This window comes from Stegostoma tigrinum, chromosome 35 (assembly GCF_030684315.1).
Source record: "Stegostoma tigrinum isolate sSteTig4 chromosome 35, sSteTig4.hap1, whole genome shotgun sequence".
Classification (NCBI taxonomy): domain Eukaryota; kingdom Metazoa; phylum Chordata; class Chondrichthyes; order Orectolobiformes; family Stegostomatidae; genus Stegostoma; species Stegostoma tigrinum.
Window position 1 is genome coordinate 15643743 of NC_081388.1, and position 14153 is coordinate 15657895.

Below are 14153 nucleotides of genomic sequence, written 5' to 3' on the forward strand. Positions count from 1 at the left end.
CGGCGGAATTTGAATTTTGATTTCAAACAAAATTAAGAATCTACTGATGATCATTGCTGATTTTCAGGAGAAAACCCCATCTGACTAATGTCATTTAGGAAAGGAAGCCGCCATCCTCAGCTGGGAGGTGGTCTGACGCCCAGTCAGGATTGAGATGAGCTAACTTGGACTCACAGAAACTGGGAGGACATGTGGAACTGTGACGCACTATCAGCTCAGCCAGCAGTTGAACCTTCATGCCACCAGCATAGTCTGAGCTAGCTGAGCATAAATATCAGAGCAGTCAAGTGAATGAGACCCCCTTTCAGTCCAGGAAAGGGGAACGTAATAATCAGCATTTAATATACCTGCCACCTCCGAACTGGATCTCCTAAATGCATGTGTTTGCTATTAGCTGTTTTTCTTCAGACTGCTAATTCGTGGTTGTGCTGAATTACTGAATGGATAATTACAGGGCACAGAGAACAATAATTAACTATTTTAATCTGAAGTTTATAGAAATTTCTCGCCAAAATGAAGTGTCTTGGGAAAAATATCTGTGCATGTAGTGGGAGCCTTCAGCATTAGCTGCTGAACTTAGTCAACTTGACAACATTCTACTCTCACTGTGACTACTCTGAGCTAATTATTTTTGGGAGTTTCTTGCCAGTGCATTTCCTGATTGGAGGTAATGCTACGGTTACCTTGAGTTTTGGAGTCTGTCACTCTGTTCACTGGGATCAGAACTCATCCATAAAGTCATGGCCAGGGGCTCCAGATGCCCTCACCTCTTGCTCTCCTCACCCTGCCCAGCCTGCAGAGTTGGTGAGCCCCACTGGCCTTCCATGATGTCGACCTTCTCCATGTGACCTCCCGTTCCCCTGATACCAGCCCTCTCTGCTCCTCACAACTCCCCTGGTCTAGCCCTCATTGTCAGACCATGCTCCCTAGTGCTAGAATCCCCAACCAATGGAAATAGTTTACCTGTATTACATTAATATCTTGAAGATTTTGAATAGATCTACCCTAAAACTATTTGGTGACATCACCTCCATCTGGGGAAGAGAGTTCCAAAGACTCATGACTTATTGACAGAGAGAAAAAAAATTCTTCTGTGCCTCCATCTTAAATGGGAGATGCCTTATTTTCAAACTCTGACCCCAAGATCTCATTTCCTAAAAGAGAAAATGAACCTTCAGCATAAATCTACTTGGTCATCTAAGGGTCTTATCTGTTCCAGTGACGTTAGCTAATTGGAACAAGGGCGTTGGGATGTTTCTTTTTATTCACTCATGGGATGAGGGTGTTGTTGGCTAGAGCAGCATTTATTGCTGATCCCAGATGGGTCTCATTTCTTTGTTCAGACTTCATAACAATTGATACAACTGAGTAGCTTGCGAGCCATTTCAGAGAGCAGTAGAGAATCAATCACATTGCTGGAGTCAAGATAACAAAGTGTGAAGCTGGATGAACACAGCAGGCCAAGCAGCATCTCAGGAGCACAAAAGCTGACGTTTCGGGCCTAGACCCTTCATCAGAGAGGGGGATGGGGAGAGGGTTCTGGAATAAATAGGGAGAGAGGGGGAGGCGGACCGAAGATGGAGAGAAAAGAAGATAGGTGGAGAGGAGAGTATAGGTGGGGAGGTAGGGAGGGGATAGGTCAGCCCAGGAAAGACAGACAGGTCAAGGAGGTGGGATGAGGTTAGTAGGTAGGAAATGGAGGTGTGGCTTGAGGTGGGAGAAAGGGATGGGTGAGAGGAAGAACAGGTTAGGGAAGCGGAAACAGGCTGGGCTGGTTTTGGGATGCAGTGGAGGGAGGGCACGAACTGGGCTGGTTTTGGGATGCGGTGGGGGAAGGAGAGATTTTGAAGCTTGTGAAGTCCACATTGATACCATTGGGCTGCAGGGTTCCCAAGCGGAATATGAGTTGCTGTTCCTGCAAACTTCGGGTGGCATCATTGTGGCACTGCAGGAGGCCCATGATGGACATGTCATCTAAAGAATGGGAGGGGAATTGGAAATGGTTTGCGACTGGAAGGTGCAGTTGTTTATTGCGAACTGAGCGGAGGTGTTCTGCAAAGCGGTCCCCAAGCCTCCACTTGGTTTCCCTAATGTAGAGGATGCCACACCAGGTACAATGGATACAGTATACCACATTGGCAGATGTGCAGGTGAACATTTGCTTAATGTGGAAAGTCATCTTGGGGCCTGGGATGGGGGTAAGGGAGGAGGTGTGGGGGCAAGTGTAGCACTTCCTCTGGTTACAGGGGAAGGTGCCAGGTGTGGTGGGGTTGGAGGGGAGTATGGAGCGGACAAGGGAGTCGTGGAGAGAGTGGTCTCTCCGGAAGGCAGATGAGGGTGGGGATGGAAAAATGGCTCGGGTGGTGAGGACGGATTGTAGATGGTGGAAGTGTCGGTGGATGATGCTTTGTATCTGAAGGTTGGTGGGGTGGTACGTGAGAACGAGGGGGATCCTCTTGGGGCAGTTGTGGCAGGGGCACGGTGTGAGGGATGTGTTGTGAGAAATGCGGGAGACGCGGTCAAGAGTCCTCTCGACCACTGCGGGAGGACAGTTGTGGTCCTTGAAGAACGTGAAGAAGCGAAGACTCCCTTGTCCGCTCCACACTCCCCTCCAAACCCACCACATCCGGCACCTTCCCCTGCAACCTCAGGAAGTGCTACTCTTGACCCCACACCTCCTCCCTCACCCCCATCCCAGGCCCCAAGATGACCTTCCATATTAAGCAACCAAGCGGAGGCTTGGGGACTGCTTTGCAGAACACCTCCGCTCGGTTCGCAATAAACAACTGCACCTCCCAGTCGCAAACCATTTTAACTCCCCCTCCCATTCCTCAGATGACATGTCCATCATGGGCCTCCTGCAGTACCACAATGATGCCACCCGAAGGTTGCAAGAACAGCAACTCATATTCCGCTTGGGAACCCTGCAGCCCAATGGTATCAATGTGGACTTCACAAGCTTCAAAATCTCCCCTTCCCCCACTGCATCCCAAAACCAGCCCAGCTCTTCCCCCCCCTCCACTGCATCCCAAAACCAGCCCAGCCTGTCTCCGCTTCCCTAACCTGTTCTTCCTCTCACCCATCCCTTCCTCCCACCTCAAGCTGCACCTCCATTTCCTACCTACTGACCTCATCCCGCCTCCTTGACCTGTCCGTCTTCCCTGGACTGACCTATCCCCTCCCTATCTCCCCACCTACACTCTCCTCTACACCTATCTTCTTTTCACTCCATCTTCGGTCCGCCTCCCCCTCTCTCCCTATTTCTTCCAGAACCCTCTCCCCATCCCTCTCTCTGATGAAGGGCCTAGGCCTGAAACGTCAGCTTTTGTGCTCCTGAGATGCTGCTTGGCCTGCTGTGTTCATCCAGCTTCACACTTTGTTATCTTAGATTCTCCAGCATCTGCAGTTCCCATTATCACATTGCTGGAGTCACATTTGTCTCAATAACTTAATTGATTTTTTGAAGCTGTGATGAAGAGGTTTGATGAAGGCAGCGTGGTAAACATTGTCTGTTGCAATGCATTCAACAAGGTTCTGCATGGTTAACAAGGTTAGATCACATGGAATACAGGGAGAACTAGCCATATGGATGCAAAATTAGCTTGAAGGTAGGAGACACAGTATAGTGGTGGAGGGTTACTTTTCAGGCTGGAGGTCTATGACCAGCGGTGTGCTGGGTCCACTGCTTTTTGTCAGCTATAGAAATGCTTTGGATGTGAATACAGGAGGTATGGTTAGTAAATGTGCAGACAACACCAAAATTGGTGGTGTAGTGGACGGTGAGGGAGGTTAGCTCAGAGTACAATAGGACCTTGATCAGATGGTCCGATGGGTTAAAGGGTGACAGATGGAGTTTAATCTAGATAAATGTAAGGTGCTACATTTTGGTAGAGCAAATCAGGGCAAATTTATACACTTAATGGTAAGTTCCTGGGGAACAATGAGACCTTGGCGTGCAGGTTCATAGTTCCTTAAAAGTGGAATAGTAAGTGAATGGAACGCTTTGCCTGCAACGGTAGTAGATTCACCAACTTTAGGTACATTTAAGTCGTCATTGGACAAGCATATGGACGTACATGGAATAGTGTAGGTTAGATGGGCTTCAGATCGGTATGACAGGTCGGCACAACATCGAGGGCCGAAGGGCCTGTACTGTGCTGTAATGTTCTATGTTCTATGGAATTGCAGGTAGACAAGTTAGTGAAGAAGGTGTTTGCTACACTTGCTTGTTGGTCACTGCATTGAGTATAGGAGTTGGTAGTCATGTTGTGGCTCTACAGGACATTTATTGTGCAGTTTTGGGAATACTGCACTCAATTCTGGTCTCCTTGCTATAGGAAGGATGTTGTTAAACTTGAAAGGGTTCAGAAAAGATTTACCAGGATATTGCCAGGGTTGGAGGATTTGTGCTATAGGGAGAGGTTGAATAGGCTGGGACTATTTTCTCTGGAGCATTGGAGATTTATAAAATTTATAAACACATGAGGGGTATGAACAAGGTGAATAGTCAACGTCTTTTGCCCAGGGTAGGGAATTGCAAAACTAGAGGGTACAGGTTCAAGGTGAGATGGGAAAGATTTAAAGGGGCTGAAGGAGCAACTTCTTCATGAAGAGGATGGTGTGTGAATGGAATGAACTGCCAGAGGAACTGGTGGACACTGGTACAATTACAACATTTAGAAGGCACCTGGATAGGTACATGAATAGGAAGGGTTTGGAGGGAAATGGACCACATGCTGGCAAATGGGACTAGATTAATTTCGGATGTCTGGTCGGCCTGAGTGAGTTGGACCAAATGGTCTGTTTCCATGCTGTGTATCTCTGTGAATCTATGACTGGTTAGTTTCCCACGTACAGCTGAGACTAGTCTCAGACTTTTGTATTAATTGAATTCCAATTTAAATTTCAACAGTCGCTACGATGGGATCGGAGCCCATGAATTCAAATTAGCCCAGACCTGTTGAGTGACAATACCTGTAGGCCGCCAGTTGAGATTTTAAACAACAATTTAATGGCTTGACGGTGACTTTTGTGTTTTCGAAGCTGATGCCAAAATTTGCTAAACCAGCTTTAATTTCTCAAACTGTTGGTGCATTTACTTAGCACATTCGTGTTCCTCTTTTGGGAGGTTCTAGGAGCCTGTTGAACCACATCACGAATACTTCTCCCAAGGTCAATATGCCCTGGAATAGGTTGTGAACCCAAAGATTTTAGCTCAGGGTAGGCACAGTGAGTTACCAGACTAGCTTGATGTGAACGGAGCTCAACACTGTCACTTATACAAGTTCAATAGTTTCCTAAATAACCCATTCAGTCATGGTTAACACACATCAGGGGCAGGTGGGGCTTGAACCTGGGTCTTCTGGCTCAGAGTTAGACGCTAAAGGCTGTACCACATGGCCCCCATATTTAGCTGGAATCTAATCCCTCGTCCTACCAGGACATGGTAGCACATTCCATTCGGGTTACCATGGGGATCATTAATCCCAGCTGGGATGCATTGGTGGGAGGTATTACAGAGAAAGCTGTTCTCCAAGACAAATCGCCTGTGACTCCCTGCTTAGGCTATAAGCATGGCCAAAGGATAACCAAATCCTAACAAGGCAAGTCAGGTTTTCCCGACAAGGGGAGAGAGAAGAATACTGAGAATATCACAGCAGAAAATACAAACAAGACATTCCTAACAGATTTGCTTCTTACGAACAGGAGATAAAGAAATTATTACTATAATTTACGTCAAAAGGCAGCAGTAGCAAATATCTTTAAAGATCAATGCAAAAGATTTTTCCACAAAGCACTTAAGCAAATAAGACAGTTTAAAGAGTGAGTCTCACTGTCCGAGTCCTTTTAATGGTGTACTCAATGCCTGCACAGACTTTAGGTCACTTTCTCAATTGCTGGAGCTGTGCTTTATTGAAGAGGTTTCATGCAGTGGTGACAAATCAGGGGACCCAGTGGTCCTGGTCCAGTTGCGATGTCAGGCCCCAGTGGGCTCTGCAGCTTGGTCAGGGAACTGGGTAACTGACACGTGGATGTCTATATATCAATGTTTCTGGAGAATTGAGCCCCAGAAGGCAAGACTTATACAGGTCCCAGCAGACAGTGAGTGTGCTCACAGAAGGGGGCAAGGGTGGGAGTAGGTTAGCAGATAGGCAAGCAGGTAGGCCAGCTCACCCGCAGTAGGTGGCACTCAGGAACACTGGTAAATAGGGTGAGAGAGAGAGAGCGACAGAGTTGGCCTCTCTGTAGGTATAGTGTAAGGCTCAGGCTCAACGGATGAGAATGCTGAATTAACGAGGCAGCATAATAAAAACAGAAATGATCTGACGAAATTTGCAATGGATCAAGTCTATACTGTCGATGTGGCTGGTGAGGCAGCCAACATCAGCATCAAAGAATGGAATGTCTTCCGTTATTCTCTGCCCAGCCTTCCGCAGGGGCCAGAGGACTTTCACTTGCAACTGTCTCCCCCCCCCCACCCCCCAACTGTGTTAACCCCAGGTTGTGCACTCCTGATATTCCCCCCACCTTTGGAGACTGAGGTTCAGTACCTCACAAGAGTAACTTCCTCCTGCTGCTGATTGCCATGGAAGAGGAAATCTTTCTTGATTCTCCATGCTTTGAGCTCAGCTACAATATTCATTTCATGGCGTTAGTTATTTTAGAAATCTACCTGTTCAGAGATGTCAGTAAACAGCCCTGGAGCAGGTGTGAATTGAACTCTTAACTCAGAGGTAGGGACAATACCACTGCACCACCAGAGCCCATCCCTTCATGTCCACCTTTGTGGACCAATCATTCCACCTGGAATGAGATTTAGCATTTCCCTAGGAGAGGAGGTTGACCAAACTAATACCTGGAAGAAGTAAGATAACAAAGTGTGGGGCTGGATGAACACAGCAGGCCAAGCAGCATCTCAGGAGCACAAAAGCTGACGTTTCAGGCCTAGACACTTCACCAGAAAAGGGGGATGGGGAGAGGGTTCTGGAAGAAATCGGGAGAGAGGGGGAGGCAGACCGAAGATGGAGAGAAAAGAAGATAGGTGTAGAGGAGAGTATAGGTGGGGAGGTAGGGAGGGGATAGGTCAGTCCAGGGAAGACAGACAGGCCAAGGAGGCAGGATGAGGTCAGTAGGTAGGAAATGGAGGTGCGGCTTGAGGTGGGAGGAAGGGATGGGTGAGGGGAAGAACAGGTTAGGGAGGCAGAGACAGGTTGGACTGGTTTTGGGATGCAGTGGGGGGAGGGGACGAGCTGAGCTGGTTGTGTGATGCAGTGGGGGGAGGGGACGAACTGGGCTGGTTTGGGGATGCAGTGGGGGAAGGGGAGATTTTGAAGCTTGTGAAGTCCACATTGATACCATTGGGCTGCAGGGTTCCCAAGCGGAATATGAGTTGCTGTTCCTGCAACCTTCGGGTGGCATCATTGTGGCACTGCAGGAGGCCCATGATGGACATGTCATCTAAAGAATGGGAGGGGGAGTTAAAATGGTTCACGACTGGGAGGTGCAGTTGTTTATTGCGAACCGAGCGGAGTTGTTCTGCAAAGCAGTCCCCAAGCCTCCGCTTGGTTTCCCCAATGTAGAGGAAGCCACACCAGTTACAATGGATACAGTATACCACATTGGCAGATGTGCAGGTAAACCTCTGCTTAACAGGTAAAGTCATCTTGGGGCCTGGCATAGGGGTGAGGGGGGAGGTGTGGGGGCAAGTGTAGCATTTCCTGCGGTTGCAGGGGAAGGTGCCGGGTGTGGTGGGGTTGTAGGGGAGTGTGGAGCGAACAAGGGAGTCACGGAGAGAGTGGTGTCTCCGGAAGGCAGACAAGGGTGGGGATGGAAAAATGTTTTGGGTGGTGGGGTCGGATTGTAGATGGTGCAAGTGTCGGAGGATAATGCGTTGTATCTGGAAGTTGGTGGGGTGGTGTGTGAGAACGAGGGGGATCCTCTTGGGCCGGTTTTGGCGGGGGCGGAGTGTGAGGGATGTGTTAGGGGAAATGCGGGAGACGCGGTCAAGGGCGATCTCGTCCACTGCGGGGGAGGAAATTTGCGGTCCTTGAAGAACTTGGACATCTGGAATGTGCGGGAGTGGAATGCCTCATCGTGGGAGCAGATGTGGCGGAGGTGGAGGAATTAGGAATAGGGGATGGAATTTTTGCAGGAGAGTGGGCGGGAGGAGGTGTATTCTAGGTGGCTCTGGGAGTCGGTGGGCTTGAAATGAAATGAACCGCAGGAAGTGCTACACTTGCCCCCACACCTCCTCCCTCACCCCCATCCCAGGCCCCAAGTTGACTTTCCATATTAAGCAGAGGTTCATCTGCACATCTGCCAATGTGGTATGCTGTATCCATTGTACCCAGTGTGGCTTCCTCTACATTGGGGAAACCAAGTGGAGGCTTGGGGACTGCTTTGCAGAACACCTCCGCTTGGTTCGCAATAAACAACTGCACCTCCCAGTCACAAAACATTTTAACTCCCCCTCCCATTCTTTAGACGACATGTCCATCACGGGCCTCCTGCAGTGCCACAATGACGCCACCCAAAGGTTGCAGGAACAGAACTCATATTCCGCTTGGGAACCCTGCAGCCCAATGGTATGTGGACTCCACAAGCTTCAAAATCTCCCCTTCCCCCACCGCATCCCAAAACCAGCCCAGTTTGTCCCCTCCCCCCACTGCATCACACAACCAGCACAGCTCGTCCCCTCCCCCCACTAAATCCCAAAACCAGCCCAGCCTGTCTCCACCTCCCTAACCTGTTCTCCCTCTCACCCATCCCTTCCTCCCACCTCAAGACGCACCTCCATTTCCTACCTACTGACCTCATCCCGCCTCCTTGACCTGTCCGTCTTCCCTGGACTGTCCTATCCCCTCCCTACCTCTCCACCTATACTCTCCTCTCCACCTATCTTCTTTTCTCTCCATCCTCAGTCCGCCTCCCCCTCTCTCCCTGTTTATTCCAGTTCCCTCTCCTCATCCCCGTCTCTGATGAAGGGTCTAGGCCCGAAACGTCAGCTTTTGTGCTCCTGGGATGCTGCTGGGCCTGCTGTGTTCATCCAGCTTCACACTTTGTTATCTTGGATTCTCCAGCATCTGCAGTTCCCCTTATCCCTGGAAGAAGTAAGTTGTCTGTTGTGGAAAGGTTGGGTAGACTAAGCTTGTATCCACTTGAATTTAGGAGATTAAGTGGAAATCTGATTGAAACATACACGATTAAACAACCTTTGGCAGATTTGAGGTGATGTTCACTCTGATGGGAGAGTTAAGAACAAGGGGCAACTGGTTAAAATTCATTTCAGACAGAAATGAGGCAAAACTATTGTCCCAGAAGGTTGTAAGTCTTTGGGACTTCTCTTCCTGAAAACATGGTGGAAGGCAGAGGTAGATAGGTCCTTATTAAGCGATGGGCGTGATAGATGGTCAGGGACAGGCGGGAATGTGGATTGGAGATTATAACCAGATCAGCCATGATCTTATTAAAAGGCAGAGCAGGTTTGACTGGCGAATGGCCTCCTCCTGTTCCCAGTTTGTATGTTCAAGTGGGTCAAGGCTTGATAGCAAGTGATGGGAACTTTTTGATGGCTTTTTTTTATGGTCCCGAGAGAAGTGGGGCACTCTGATGAAAGGGTTGGAACTGGGTTTGGTCTTTGTGGACTACTGTGGCCAAAGGGGCTGACTCATGTCGGCATTTCGCACACCACCCCCACCGCTTACCTTACATGAATGCCTACTGACCACATGGAATCCTGGACAGGGAGTGAGCAAAGACAGTGCTTCCCACTGCGTGCAGGAAATCAGAGGAATCAGATGGGGTTTGGGTCAGTGGAACCATCCATAACTGAACTCTCACCCAATATCTGCCATGGTCTTCCAGCTGGGGTCAGGGATTGGCCACCCAAATGTCAGTGTGGTACATGGCTGACAGGCTAATCGGAGATGACTATGCCCAATTGGACCAGTAGCTAGTTAAACTCACTCCACCCGGTCCACGTTCTAGTGTAGCTCAGTATGACACAATGGCTGGTGTTCACAACACAGACCTGGACAGAGGGGAGATACTAATGGCAAATGTCCCAAATGACACACTAAGGCAAAAAGATCTGAGTGGAGGTCTGAGGTGGGGGTGAGGGACTCACTCTTTAATCACCAGAGGAGGAAATAAGCATTTACGTTTGACAGCTCGACCACTAACTTCTAGAAGCATGGTTTTTCACAAATTGGAAACAGAACAATAGGAAGCAGCAGAGTAAAAGCTGGAGCCTTACATTCAGGTACCCCACCTGTCCTGTGGCCTGACTGGAGCTGTCGGAGCAGATCAGTTGAACAAACTCCTTCAGAGGGTCTTGGCTGGCATGGTGATGGTAGCGGATGGTTGGGTGGGTAAAGTAGGGGCTTGGCTGCTGGATGATGGAGGACGGTGGGAAATGGATAGCAGAGGCTGGCCCTCGAGGGCTCCCTGTGTTTTTCAAAAACAGGAAAAAAAATGCAGAGAAAGATGCAAAGGGAGGGCAGTCAGCATTTCAAGAACAGCATCTGCGGCCAACACACAAAGAATGAAACAAAATGAATAACTTTCCCCTATTCAAACACGGTTCGACCTCACTGATGCCTGGTGGTCTCGCCATTTCCCTCTTTCTGTCAAACGCATGCCAGAAAACTTCCCCAGTCAGCTCAAAGTGGCACACAGGAGCTGCCAAGAGGACACTGTGTAAACTGGGCAGAAACACTGGGTATCAGTCAACAGAGCTGCCCATCCTCACATTGCTCTTGAAAGTGGCAGTGAGCTTCCTCGGCAAATTTTTACAGGTCAGTTTGACAGAAGGGAGGGCATGCCTCAAGGTCATCCTTCACCAGGTACACCTCACTCCATTGACAAAGCTGCCTACAAAGATTTGCTGAACTTGGCTTTTTTCTCTGAAGCTGCATCTCTTCAACTGAGTATCCTGCAGTGAAGAGAGCAGCAACAGTTACAGGGGGACATTGCCTTGCAAAGCCCAGAGTCAAAGATCAGGCATTGGGAAACCGGTGCACATTCATAAAATTATATAATCCCTACAGTGCAGAAAGAGGCTGTTCAGCCCATTTAGTCTGCACCGACCCTCCAAACAGTATCTAACCCAGACCCCGTCCCCCACCCTATCCTTGTAACCCTGCATTTCCAATGGCCAACACACCTACCCTGCACATTTTTGGCCGCAGGAGCAAACCAGAGTATTGGGAGGAAACCCATGGAGAAATGGGAGAACATGCAAACTCCACTCAGAGAGGGGCTGGGATCAAATCTGGGTCCCTGGCACTGTGAGGCAACAGTGCCAACCATTGAGCCACCGTGCCATGCCATGCCATGTCACATAATCAAGTGTCCAAGAAACTTGGTGAAAAGTGTGGATCCTCAAGGTTGGCTAAATACTTGGCTAAATGATCAGGAATCACTTACTCCATTTATATTAGATGCGCCTGAATCCATTCAGAGCCCCATTCAATATTATCCCAACCCTCTGGAAGGGGTGAGAAATGTTTCTTCTCTCTTTCTCCTGTGTCTTCCCAATGCAAACAGGTGGATTGCCATTTTTTAGCTTCTGCGGCTGGCACTAGGACCCAGGCTCCAGGAGGCAGTGACAATGCTATCTCCTGTTTCCTTACTCGCTCTCCTGAAGCAATGTCTTGCCACCACTCTTCAAGTGAGGTCAGAGTAACACCCACATTTGCTCCCCAAGGCCACATTCTGCTGGGCAAACCTTCTCTTATTTAAAGCCCCTTCAACATTTAGAGGATTTTCCTTTGATGTGAGCCGCCCAGAGTAATACACCAAGCCAGGACATGAGTGCTGTGCCCCTTATCCTGACACTATTCAGGATATGGGGATATCGGGATGGCAGCTGTTGCTCAGGGCATCCAAGCTGCCAGCTGGGCACTTTGCCTTTCTCCCATCTTGGTGCATTTTGAGACTACAGCCACAACCCAAGGCATAATGCTGTCCAGAAGTGAAAGATGGGCAGACTTCAGTGCCTGTAGGGATATCCTGAAGACTTAACCTGAGGCTTCTCCTCACCTGGTCTGGTGCCTGCTATCACAGGCAATGGGTGATGTGTGAATGCCATCCGCGAGGAGACCGTTTGCGAAGGTGTACCGCTGCCAAACTCGTGTTTTGTTGACTTCTTTAAGGAAGTGGGTGATGTCATCCCTGAAAACAAAATGATCAACACGTCAGACATGAAGCCCTGTCCAGGCCGACCCAATCCATCATCAACTGACCCATTTGGCCCAGCCATATGGGAGATCCCAGGCAACAGAGACCGTAAAATGGACATCAGGGATTGGAACCCTAGTTGGGCACAATGGGCTTTGCTTAGTCTCCTCAATAATTTGTACCATTAGCAAACATTCCGACTACAAAGCTGCCTCATAGCAACTACGTCCTGGAATATAGAAACAGCCAGAGATCACTCAGGCCCTCAAAGAAATGGATCCTAACGCTACCTGTTGTGAAGGAGTAATAGGACCTGGGGCAATCTTGCAGTGATGTCACAAAGCTGCACATCATTAGGAATAAATACCACAGTGTGCGTGGAGATCAAACAATGTGTAAAAAACACTGCAATGTGTGATTCTCTGAAAAAGTTACATAGAATACAATGACATGAATACTCAAAAAAGACAGATTGGTTATTATCTAATGTAACTATAGTTAGAACCTGGAATAAGATGGACAGTTTTGACATAAAATTTAGCATGAAGTTTATTAAATAGTGTTACTTTTAAGAATAAGCATGAAAATAATTCTTCACTGTTCCTTCTCCTTGATCAGTCTGTCTTGAACCCAACACTCATAGAAACATGAGCCATATGCTTATGGGTGAAGGGTCTAGGCCCGGAACGTCAGCTTTTGTGCTCCTGAGATGCTGCTGGGCCTGCTGTGTTCATCCAGCTTCACACTTTATTATCTTGGATTCTCCAGCATCTGCAGTTCCCATTATCTCTCTCCCACATGCTTATCTTCCCAGTTTGATTCCATACTCGTCGACTGCAGTTTGGAAATGTTTAAATAGCATCCTATTGTCAACTGAGGATTTGGGGTGAGTTCTAGGTTTGCCTTTCTGTGACAAAACATTTCCAGACATCACCCTGAATGGCCTAAATGACACACTAAAGTTTTGCCCCTATTCCTGGACTTTCTCCAATGAAAAGTGACACAGGCTTTCTAAGGTTTTGGAAATGAGATCAACAAAATGACCAGTCAGAGATGAATGGGGACTTCACAACCATGTGCAACTAAGCTTTGGAAGAAGAAACTTAGCAGCAACTCTTTCAACTTGCATTCATACAGCATTTTTAATGTACCAAAACCCATTGTCATTTGGTTGTAGACAGCCTCAGGATTGCTGAAAAAAGACACGGCTTGTTGAAGCTTTTAATCTTGCACTCGTCAGGACACTTTGCAAGCATCCCAATAAAGGGGAAAACAATATTTATACTGTATGAGAATACAGTACTGGTTGGTTGACAAGTGCACTCTGATTGGTAGAAACATTGTGTATTTGTGTGTAATGGAAGCTACATAGATTAATACACAGGACCCTGTTGCTTTGCAGACAGGCAGAACATGTAAAGGCACCACATGCATTTCAACTCAAACAAATTGGTGTTTGGCATTTTCCGGGTTATTTCTCAATTATCAATCTGACTCAATTTGCCTTGTTTAAAATTTAGTCAAAGCCTGGCAGTTAACTGTCACTAAGGTTTTGGATTGGATTTGTAGCTCAGGTCGTGGGTGCTGTGGTTGGTTAGCTCGCCAAGCTGGTTTGTTGCTCCACAGATGCTTTGTTACCATGCTGGGTAACATCTGGGTTAACTGTCAGTCATGATCCCATTTGTACTCTGTCCATCATAACACCTCTACCTGTCAGAGCCACTTGCCAACCAATCAGCTCCTTTCACATCATATTAATGTCTTTTTCCTCCTTTTATACTGGCATTCTTACAAATTGTCCTGAGGAGCAGAAGCCAAAAAGTTTCAACAAAATGTGTCTTTTTCTATGAAGTACTCACATGTTAAAGTATCTCAAAACACTTCACAGGAGAATTAGCAAGAATAATTTGAAACTAAGCGACATTGAGAAATACCAGGAAGAGTGAACAAAAGCTTGCTCTAAGAGTTTCAAG

General features: G+C 47.9%; 1 protein-coding gene across 10 annotated transcripts in view; it reads right to left on the bottom strand.

Moving 5' to 3' along the window:
• nfixb (nuclear factor I/Xb) overlaps positions 1-14153 on the bottom strand; it is a 641619-nt gene that overhangs the window by 64942 nt on the left and 562524 nt on the right. For 8 of the 10 annotated variants that reach the window (XM_048522060.2, XM_048522059.2, XM_048522061.2 and 5 more), the window contains 2 exons: positions 12043-12174; positions 10256-10446 (listed from right to left, as the gene is read on the bottom strand). In XM_048522060.2, coding sequence (XP_048378017.1) covers positions 10256-10446; positions 12043-12174 — 323 coding nt within the window. The remainder of the gene's footprint in view (positions 1-10255; positions 10447-12042; positions 12175-14153) is intronic. The other 2 variants (XM_048522062.2, XM_048522052.2) reach the window with 1 other exon arrangement.